We start from the raw sequence: 11,317 nt of genomic DNA, 5'->3' as shown, positions 1-11,317 counted from the left end.
CAGAAGAGTGAAGCCTGGGGAAGTCTTACCTATACAAATATGGGGTAGGGAATAAAATAACAAACTCCTCTGCTTGTCTATTCCGCAAGTCACCATTTTCAGTTGTGTCTGATTTTTTGTGACACCATGTGGAGTTTTTTAGCAAAGATGTTGACATAATTTTCCATTCCTTCTTCAGCTCATTTTACAGATGAGGAAACTCAGGCAAACAGGGCTAAGTAACTTGCCCAGGGTCACACAGCTAGTGTCACTCATGAAGATGAATCTTCCTGATTCCAAGTGCAGTGCTGTATGTACTCTGCCATCTATCCACCCTAGTTCCCCAGGCAATATTATTTACAAAGAGGATATTCACTGTGAGTTCCCAAGAGCTCAAAAGCCCATGACATTCTCTCTTTTATTCCAGTCCTTTATGAAGGGGTGGCCTTTTGCTGTCTAATCTTTAGTCTACTTACCTAATGGTTCCTTCCTAGTTGCCTACAAAAACACCCAGGTCTCTTCCATCCTTACAAACGAACAGCCTGACTTGATCCTACCATCTCCTTAAGCTATCTTCCATTTTAAATCTCTTCCCATTGCTTCCACTTTCTCTCCTCTCATTTATCTCTTAACAAGTCTTTGAATTTTACTTTCAGTTCCAAAACATGTATAACTAGGCAAAACAAATTCCTACATTTTCTATTCCCTTCCCCCAAAGCTCCTCAATTTAAATCACGACCATTACCTCTTTATCTGGAATTGGATAGCATGTTTCATCACGAGGTTTTATATATATACATATATGATTCTATTAAATGCAATAAAATGTTAAGTTCTTTGAAGGCAAGAAATGATTTTGTTTTTGTTTTGTTTTGTTTTGTATCCTTAGATCTAGCACAGGGTCCGGCAATATTTTTTTTGTTTTTACCTGAACTGGACCAGTTATTTGTGCAGGGAGCTCCGATTGGGGCTCTAGGAAATTTAAGCCACTTTTCCAGGTTTATTCTCCTGCCCCCCCCCCCCCCCCATGTAGCAGGTCTTCCTGACTTTTAAGTCACTTCTCCAACCATTATCGGGTACACAGTATAAAAATTAATTTGATCCATATTAATTATTTGATGAATTAATTGATCCAAACACAGTTGGTGGGAATCCCAGGTGATACACAAGGTGCTTCAACAGCAGTTCAACACTGGGCTGTGGCCTGCCTTTTTTAAGTCTGCAAAAAGGATGAAAAAGCTTATCGGTGAACTTGCAAGAAAATGTAATTTTTAATTCTTTCCAGTAGGTGGTGGCCTATTCCAGTCTTCATTACACAGCAGTCCTTTGGACACAAAAGATTTTATGTACAATCCAGCTTCAAAGAGCTAAGGCTCCATCACTGCATTGAACTAGCACATCACATGGCTCAGGATTAGTAAAGCATAGAAATATCGATGGGCCACCCCCAACCCTGCTTGTCTGGAAAGATTTCCTAGCTTGGTGTCAACCATCTCTATTGATGTTATTACACAGGACACTTTGGTGACCACCAAGGCTTATTAGCCATACACAGTAAAATGCCTGGGAGGTTTTTAAGTGCTTGCCCATCACATCCCCCCAAAATTCCTTCTACAACCTCCCCAGGATGTGTGCAGGGTCTAATCTGTGTCAATTCTGGAGGTCAAAGACTTCACCAAATGGAAAGCAATGAAAGGTGGGAAAAGGTGATTCCTTTAACAGATGGGAGTACTCTCTTTTCCTCTCTCTCTCTCTCTCTCTCTCTCTCTCTCTCTCTCTCTCTCTCTTTATCCTTCTTCCTGTCTCTGTCTCTCTCTGCCCATCTCTCTTCTGTCTCTATCTCTCTGTCCCTCTGTCTGTCTCTTTCTCTCCGTCTCTCTCCCCCCTCCCCCCCAGGAATGGTAATCAGAAACTAGGTTATCAATGAGAACAGGAAGGACCAATGTTATGCTTTTTTCTTCCATAGTTATGGTGGGGAATAAATTGGGGCAGAGAACCATTATTTTTAGATGGCCTATAAACACTGTGACTGTTGGAATTCTTCAATGACCAGTGAATGATTATATTAATAAACCATATCAATATTGACATTCTTCCTTTAAATGAAACCAGAAGACAAAAGAAAATTATAGCTAAAGGGAAAGATAGCTCATAAGTTATCCTTCAAACATCAAATAAAGGAGTCAGCAGAGTTGTTTTTACCATTTCTCCAAAGAAAACAAAAGGCATCATTTCATAGGATGTCATCTCTTATTGCAGTGCTTTTATGAGAAGCATTTGAAAAAGACCATCAAGAAAATATTTGTAGAAAAAGCTTCTACATTTCTTGCAGAGGATGAGATAGGAAATGCTACAAAGAACTCAGTAAAACTTCCAAATTAATCCAGCATATACTGTTCTTTTAATTCTTGGTGACGTCATGATAGAGGTAGGCACAGGGTACAATAGTGAAAAATATACTGACTCATATGACTCAGGATTAAGAAATAAAAGAGGCTCATAGACTTAAAAGAAATCACCTATATATCATGAATATTTTCAAGAGGAGAATTTGGAGATAGTGAAAAGATGAGCATTGAGTAATATCATATAAAAAATTAAACTGACTATATCTGTTTTAACAGATAGGAAATGACTATTTACCAACATGGGAATAATTTTCAAGTTGGCTATGTACAGACAATTAATTCTTGTTAGAATACATGTAAAAATGAATGCCAAATTAAAAGAAAAAATACAAATGATATATTGCATTAAATTAAAGTAGCTTCAAAGGGACCTGAACAAAATCTTTTTTTAATGTTCTTTTATTTTTTCCAATTACATGCAAAGATAGCTTTCAACATTCATCTTTCTGTAAGCTTTTGAGTTCCACATTTTTCTACTTCCCTCCCTTCCCTCCCCCTTCCCCACGGCAGTGAGGAATCTGATATAGGTTAATCATGTACAATCATGCTGAACAAAATCTTGAGGCTAAAAGCTTGGAAATGGATGAAAGAACAAACATTTATATAAATTAGTACTATTTTCTATATTAATCCTATCTGAGAAAGAAGAAATCCTTAGTTGAGTGAAAGTAAAAAAAAAAAGCATGAGTCAATTCAAGTGACAGTGGTATATAAAACAGTAGAGTTAGGGGCTGGATTCATCATTTACCAATGCAGTCTGACATTGCAATTTATATCTTGGAGTTTCCCTAGAGGGTAAATGAGGAACAGGATTTCCTGACTTTAAAGTGAGCTCTCCATTCACCAAACCATGCTACCTCTCCAGAATGTTTGGTTAGGTGTATCTAACTCTTCACGACAATGTGGGCCATACTGTCCATGGGGTTTTCTTGGTGAAGACAGTAGAATGGTTTCATTCCTCAGTTTTATGTAGGGAGTGGTTAAGTGACTTAGCCAGGATCACACAGCTAGTACCTATCTGAGCTCATATTTGAACTCAGGTCTTTCTGGATCCAGGCCCAGTGCTCTATTGACTTTGCCACCTAGCTGCTCCCTCATCAAGAATAGCAGCCCACTAACAATGGCAGGAGTCTTCCAGGCAGTTCTACCCCTAAATGTCTGGCTATTGTCAAAAGGATGACCAAGGATTTTTTTTCAAGGGAGAATTCAAGTCTTTTTTTTTTTAAGTTTTTTTTGCAAGGCAAATGGGGTTAAGTGGCTTGCCCAAGGCCACACAGCTAGGTTAATTATTAAGTGTCTGAGACAGAATTTGAACCCAGGTACTCCTGACTCCAAGGCCGGTGCTTTATCCACTGCACCACCTAGCCGCCCGGAATTCAAGTCTTCTTAAAAAGAAGTGTGCATCACTTTTATCTCTTGAGATTATATATGAATGCTAACTCAGAAAGGAAAACAAGTTTACAATATACAAAAATCCGAACAAAGTCTTGAAAAAAAAGGTCTCAATTATGAAAACAGTTAAGTATAATTGTATATATGTTTTCTAGCAAGAAACAATATCAACCAAAATTCACCCGAGGGAAGATGACATTTGCAGTTCTAAAGAAGCAAACATTCTTATAAAGAAGTCACAGAAGCCTAAACTATGAAATAAGTTGTAGCAGTCAGTTTTAGGGGCCCTAAATCACACAGCTAAATTCCCAGTAATACTTCAGAGATAGGGAAAGTAGTCAAAGGTAGTAAAAAAAGTGCTCTGATTTCAACCTCTCTGGGTCTGGGTTTCCTCATCTGTAATAAGAGTAGGTTGGACTAGATTATGGGGTGGGATAAAACCAAAGAACCATATAGTTTTCAGTCCTATACTAGGTGTCTTGCTTTCCTGGCTCACAGGGGAGGCTACCACAGCCTGGGCAGTACCTCTGAGGACCTGGGCAGTGGGCTAGAAGATACTGCCTGAATTAACTTTTTGATATTCTGTGAGGATCCTGGGAAGGTTTCTCTGAAGACCTTTAGAGTCAAGTCACTTGATGAACCACAGCGGTTAAGACAGAAAAGATAACTTCATCCTGGATCTTGATTACTAGGCTGGTATGAGGGTTACATTATTTAAGAAGACAGAGGATTATGAACATAAAACAGCAAGAAACAGTGGAAACAAGATTACAGAAAGTAGATGGGATACCCAAACAAGAACATGGTACTAAGGAAAACTCAGACAAGAGGAGCAACTAGCTTAGAAAGAGGAGCAAGGCAGATTGACAGCAGGAAAACTGTTCAACCCAAACTCATATAAAATTAAGTCCAAAAGGGGTTTGTATTTATCTCATGTTCTTCCTTTTGTTTAATAGTCTGAGTCTAACTCCCCTGGGGAAAGGGAAGGGGGGGATGGGTTGGTAAGGGATTGGACAGTTGAGATGGGAGGCAAGGTCGATTCTGTTATCACTGGTTGATGGCACTAGAAGGCGTGTCTTCTGGGGTAGCTAGGTAACATATGTAAACAATAGCAACCACAGGATCATGGCTTCTAACTACAGTGCTAATCAGGTAACCTTTTTTTCCTTTTATTATTTTCCTTTCTCTTCATAATCCAATACAAATCAAATCCCCAAAGATAAGACAAACAGATGGACTCCCAAGACTGTGGGTACCCAGCCTACCTAGCTGCTCCCTCTTGGTGGGTGTTTGAAGGCAGGTTGGAAAGGGTCTGTGTTCTCCAGGGCTGAGACCTTAGGGTTAGATTTACACCTTAGGCACAGGGGCTTTCTTCTGTAGTTTTAATGAGGGGAGGGGGAAACTGCTTTCTAGTCTCAGTCCTATTACTATGATCCTGGATACACCATTTGTTTTATGTCTCAGTTTATTTCACAGGTGTAAAATGAAGGAACTGGGTCATCTTACCTCAAAATTTTTAAGATTTGATGCCCGGTATAGGTCTAGATTTTGAGGTTCTGGTGAGGTTTTTTGCCCCAGAAAATCTGTACACTACGTTTTTTTTGCATCTGGGGTCTTCTAGGCAGAGGGTAATATGACCAAATCAAGTAACAAATATTTACCAAGTACCTGTTTGCCAAACTTTATACTAAATACTAGGAATGTAATTACAAATTCAAAAGTGAGAATTCATGCCCTCAAGAAACTTATTTCTCCACAGTATGAAAATGCCTTTGCCTCAAAATATCTTCAGAATTGGTCCATAGCCAAAGACAACATAAAGGTACTTCTTCCTCTTCTCTCCCTCCCATTTTTTACCCCAGTGCATGAATTTCTATTTTTTTCATTCCCTTAACCAAGTGCTTCTTCAACCCTCTTCACGTCTCTTTGAGTTCTTCCTCATCTTTAATTCTTGTGAACTCTTCTAGTCAAATTTCATTTCTTCTTCTTCTGATTCTACTTCTACTTCCTGGTCTTTTCTCTAGCATCCCGAAACCCATGAAGGCTACACTCAGATCATCGCTAATGATCGTGGTCATCTGCTACCTTCAGTTCCCCGCTCCAAGGTATGGTACATTATTCCTAAGTAGCCTTCTACCTTCCCCAATTTACTATCCTAAGGACCAGTCTTATCTAAATTACACAATGAAATGTGTGCTAACCAACCCAATTAGTTATTCCAAGAAAAGAATCTTAAGTATAATTAGGGTTACCATCCAAGTGCCTGTAGAGCTTAAAGGTTAAAGAAACTGGAGAATCACTAAGGAGCTAAAGTGGGGATATTTATGAAGACATTGATTTAGGATGGGATGAGTTCTAATATGTTGAATCACTGTGAATTTAAACTTAAACCACTAGACACAAAAAGGAGGTAAAAACAAGTGATTGCCAAATTCCCCTAGATTCCACCAGTGTGTGTGTATTGTGTAAGGGATAAGATATTATGTGTCCATCTAGGGTGAAATTAAGGTTTCTTTTTTCTTTAAAAATGTAATTTAACTTTTTTTATTAATAAGTATTTCTCTCCATTCCATCTCCATTACCCCATTTGGGAAAAGTAAAAAAATAAAATTCTTGTAACAAATATATATTATCAAGCCAAACAAAATTGGTCATGCCAAAAAATGTCATCCTCCATTAAGTCTAGGTAGCACATTTCATCATGTCTTCTGGGATTAGTAACCTGGGCTTTCTAATGCTGAGATGGTGATGAGATGGGGAAAGGTGGGTGGGTGGGGGGTGTCAGAGGAAAGCTCCTGAATATAGCTAATGGTAAATGGCTAACTTTGTCCTTTTCCTTGCAGGCCAGTCCCTGGGGCACATTCATGGATACCTGGAAGATGCCTCTGCAGATACCACCAGCGCGTGTAGACTTGACTGGCCGAACTGCTGCTGCTGCTAACCGACTAGTAAACTGGGTGCAGAAAAATCCTGATCTGCTCAATGCATGCAACGGACTACGCCCAGAAATCAGGGGACATGTATTTAAGACTGATTCTTCTTAACCCATTCTTTTTCCACATCCTTGGGCCCAGCAGGGGGAGCCTTTAGACAATGTCCTCTCTATCTCCCAGTTCCAAATCCACTGAGCAGGGAGATCTCAGTACGAGGCTGGAGTCCTCCTGCCTTACAGCTTAGCTTAGACATGTGCACAATATAAAAAGTGTAAAGATAAACATGTTAGATAAGCAATGCCATGACTTCACAGTAGAGAGCAAATCCTCTGGGAAAGAGCTTACAAGCAGTGAGCTGGGCATCGGGGAACAGATATTTGCGAAAAAAGACTGGAAAGATTTGGTTGTAGAGGTCAGTAAGCGATTTGATTTTATTATGTAGGTAGTCACTGAAGATTTTTGAGAAAGGCAATATCATTGAAGCTTTGCATTAGAGGTCTGGCATGGCAGTTTTGTAAATGATTAAGGAAAAAAAAGTAGGCAAGGAGGCTGTGGCAAGAGATTCTTAGGTCTCAAAATAGTGATTGTGAAAATGAGATCTTGTGGAAGCACTCTAACCTTATAAAACCCAAGTCCAAGCCCTGATTCTACCACTTACTAGCTCTGTAAACTTTAAATGAAGTCCCAAAATAGTGATCATGGAAATGAAGGATGTGAGGGATATAGAGAATCATACTTTTAAAGACCTGAGTCCAAGTTCTGCCACCTACTAGCTTACTAACCTTGAGGAAGTCAGTTTCTCTGAACCTCAGTGATGGTACTAATGATGTCTAATGATTCAATTTAAATTTTAATATTCTTAGTCAAGGTGAGTAGATGATTATAATCTTCATTCAAATATGGACATTAGATAATCTTTGACATTGGATAGCTTGAGTTTGAGATGTCAGTACTTTCAGGAGAAACGGCCCAGTAGATAGTTACTAATAAGCGTTTGAAGCTTTAAGTAGAAGGGAGGCTGAAACAGGGTGGTGGAACCCCCTAAAAGGGACTGGCCTAAATCTCAAAGGAGAGTAGGTAGATCTCAAGGACTATAATTGATAAAAGATATCTGATCCTCTGTTGTCTTCCCACAGCCCCAACAGCCAAGACCAAGTGGAAGTGACCAGAGTCCAAAAACCCAGGAGAAGACTGCTACTCCACAGGCCATGCAAGAGAGTCCACATCCCTCTCTAGGTGTAAATGTCCCACCCTCAAGAGGCCTCCCTGATGCTTCCCCAGCCCCACCTTCACCCCCACCTCCAAATGTAATTTGCTCATGTTCATGCTCCTGCTCTTGCTCCAGCCCTTCAAAAACCTCACACAACAGTCCCAAGACTCCAGAGTCCAGCAATGGTCACAATGGTCATAATGAGCCTGAGGGCCAAATCCAAGAGAAGAATACAGAAAATTATGATGAGGCACCCCAAGAGGTGACAGGGGCAAAAACTCCATTAAGTCCCAAGGAGACAATGGAGTGAACCCAATTCTACTTCAGGAATGTAAAACAGGTTTATGTGGGGTGTGGATAAGGGAAAATTTTAAAAATAAAATATGAAATTTTCTTCTGATTAGGGATTTCCCATTCTCCTTTGTTTGCCATTTCTAATACAGGTGGGAGAAAGGAAGGGGTCTCAGGAGCACAGGGCTCTAGCCTTAAGTGGGTCAGGCTACAAAAGCACTAGATTCCAGAGGGAAAGACAATTTCACTTGCTCAAAAATTAAAAAATAAAAGACAAAAACCCCCAAATAGTTTTGGATTTCATTATTTAACCATACTGACCTTGGACTGAGAAGGCAAACTTCAGAGCCAGAAGTGTGATTTTAGGTCAAGGAGTGATTTAATATAAAAGTAATAATGATGTCCCTTTGTAACTAAATCAGGGGAGAAGATATATAAAAACTCAATCTGTTCCTGCAAAACTTATCTAAGGATGTAGATAGCACACATAAAGGAAAATGACTAATACTAAAGTCAGTATAAAATAATGCAAATACTGAATGGTCAGGAAAATGGTAAATAAAAGATAATAAAATACAGTAACATCACTCAACTCACACCTGGTAAAATGAATGCAGCAGTGCTTCATAGGCATTCACTCTAACAACAGATTGCATTTCAGTCCTAAGTTCTCATAAACTGAAGACAATTTTGTAAAGGGTCTTTTTTCTCAAGATACTATCTGGGGTGCTTATGGACCATATAAGGTGAGTCCTAACATTCATCACATGGCCAGTCTTCATATTTTTTTGAAGACATCTCAATCAAATGAAGTTAAAATCTACAAGTGTCAAGAATTCTAGTTGGGATGGTTCAAGGCAGACTTTCAGGAGGAACACCATAAAAAGTTGAGACTAAAAATGCTGTGGGAACAGACGTCCCCTGATAGTACCTCAGTCATATCACCTAATAACCATCTCCGAAGCCCTATCAAATCAGTAAACAGTAAGTACTTGGCTAAATACAATTATTTTACCCCGATGTCCTATCTGGCTAGTATCTCCAATCTTCCTTGGTCTATTTCTAAGCTCATTCATGAGCTCATGGTCATCAGAAAAAAGTCGTCTCAAAATAGTGAATTAGATGGAAACGGAAAGGGACCTATTTGTTAAAAAATATAGCATCTCTTGGCAAAGAATTGGAAATTGAGGGGATGTTCATCAATTAGGACAATTGTGGCAAAATACTATTATGCTGTAAGGAATTATGAATAGGATGGTTTCAGAAAAACCTGGACTTAAATGAAATGCAAAGTGAAATGAGTAGTACCAGAAAATTTTACATAGTAACATCAATACTGGAAGGATGATTAACTGTTAAAGACTTAGTTACTCTGATCAACGATTTCAAAGGATCCATAATGAAAAATGCTATCAGCAGAAAACTGATGAACTATGAATACAGATTGAAGCATACATATTTTTACTTTTATTTTTGTGGGCTTTTTCAGTATAATATAGAAATATAATTTGCTTGACTTCACAAGTATCCTTACCATCAAATTGACTTCTCAGGGCATTTAAGAAGGGAGGTAAAGGAGAGAATTCAGAACTCAAAATTTAAAAACAAATGATTACTATAAAAACTGTTTTACATGTAATTGGGAAATAATAAAAATACATGCAAAATTCAAGGACCTTGGACTATAGGAGCCTTATTTCCCAGATATATAAGGTGAAAATATCCCCATTATAATTGTCCATTTAGAGCTTCAGCTTTTCTTCTCCCAAAGTTTCATGTTCAGTGCTCACATTTTTCTACTCCTCTGGACATTTTCAACAATAATACCAGGGGAGAACCTAGTCAGTCTTCAATAGAATTTGGAGGCTTGGAGCAAACCAGAATCCTTTCCCCTTGCCCTTCAATACTTGGAGCTGGATGTAGCATGAGATTTAATGTCATGCTGTACCTTTTTTTTTCATATAATGTGAAACTCTTCACAGAACTAATGCTTTCCCAACAAGGGGTGTAGAGATAGATGGTACCTCCCCAGGCCTTATCCTTATCTCTAGATCTCAAAGAGGAAAATAGACAAGATAGGTGATTTTAATTTAATTACAGAAAAAGATATTATGAATTTTTATTGGAAAATTTGAAATTAAGAGGTTTTTTTCCCCTTGAAGTGCCAGGAAAAGAGAGAACTCCCAATGTGTTGAATCTTCTGAGTCCTTTCCTAGACCAGGAGAGCTGTCTGCCCTCTCCCCACAGAACCTCTGAAGCTTCTAGGAAGCCAACTCACCCTCCCTCCTTCTCTCCCTGCACCCACCCAGATAGGTTGGTTCTCTTTTTTCTCTAAGTGTGGGTGGTTTAGGACTCTGGGTCATTTCCAATGGGCAGCCTTGTCCTTTAAGCCAGCAGCCCACAGTCACTGGCACTTGAAGCCTTTCTCCCCAATCCTAAGGCAGAGGCCACAGAGCTGCCATTGTTTTTACTGCCTTAGGATGGAGCAGTCAACAGCTGACCCTTTAGCAAAACTCAAAGTCCAATGTGGAGAGATGCTAAGGAGGCCAGAGAAAAGAAGACAAACCCACAACAAGAAAGGTAGTTGGAGGGGGTGGGAGGGCAGGGAGAGCAGAAGAGGAAGAGTTTGGCAGTCTTATCAATCATGCAGTTTTTTTTTTTTTTAGGGAGAAGAGTGCTGGAAATTCTCCACAGCACAGCTCCAATACTCATGACCTAGGCTCTAGGGAGTTCTTCAAACATACTGAAATCTAAGCAAAACAGAAGGGTTCTATCTGGCCTGAGGAAAAGAGGAGCTGAAGAAAAGGGAGAAGGGAAACCAGATCTTTTATCTCCTTCATCAGGGGAGATGAGAGAGCTATTATCCCCTCACAGGGCTGCTAATCCCACAGAAGACAACACAGTGAGAACCAAAACAGCTACTCCAGACTGGTGGAGTTGAGGAATCTTCAGGCCCTTTCCCAGGTCCCACATCTATAAAGAAAAAGATAAAAAAAAAAGAAACTAAGCAATCAGAAGGATAAGTAAAATCAAAATATTGAAAACTGGTCACCACATCAAAACATCAACTAGAAACAATAATTACTGTAATTAAATACTGGCCA

The 11,317-nt window shown here is 39.3% G+C and overlaps 2 protein-coding genes across 3 annotated transcripts in view; one reads left to right on the top strand and one right to left on the bottom strand.

Moving 5' to 3' along the window:
* The first annotated feature begins 4,823 nt into the window (after positions 1-4,823).
* CFAP126 (cilia and flagella associated protein 126) lies at positions 4,824-8,501 on the top strand. Its single transcript, XM_074188166.1, has 5 exons — positions 4,824-4,931; positions 5,539-5,601; positions 5,804-5,884; positions 6,623-6,799; positions 7,849-8,501. The coding sequence occupies exons 1-5, from the start codon at positions 4,905-4,907 to the stop codon at positions 8,230-8,232; spliced, it is 732 nt and encodes a 243-aa protein (XP_074044267.1). The 5' UTR covers positions 4,824-4,904; the 3' UTR covers positions 8,233-8,501.
* Positions 8,502-9,657: 1,156 nt separating this feature from the next.
* The window catches only part of SDHC (succinate dehydrogenase complex subunit C), a 43,386-nt gene continuing 41,726 nt past the window's right edge, over positions 9,658-11,317 (bottom strand). For both annotated transcript variants that reach the window (XM_074188167.1, XM_074188168.1), the window contains one exon: positions 9,658-11,186. In XM_074188167.1, the coding sequence (XP_074044268.1) occupies positions 11,082-11,186 (105 nt within the window). In that variant the 3' untranslated portion in view covers positions 9,658-11,081. The remainder of the gene's footprint in view (positions 11,187-11,317) is intronic.

The sequence above is a fragment of the Macrotis lagotis genome, chromosome 5 (assembly GCF_037893015.1).
Source record: "Macrotis lagotis isolate mMagLag1 chromosome 5, bilby.v1.9.chrom.fasta, whole genome shotgun sequence".
NCBI lineage: Eukaryota > Metazoa > Chordata > Mammalia > Peramelemorphia > Peramelidae > Macrotis > Macrotis lagotis.
Note: the sequence above shows the minus strand (reverse complement) of the source record. Positions and strands in the feature narration are given on the sequence as shown.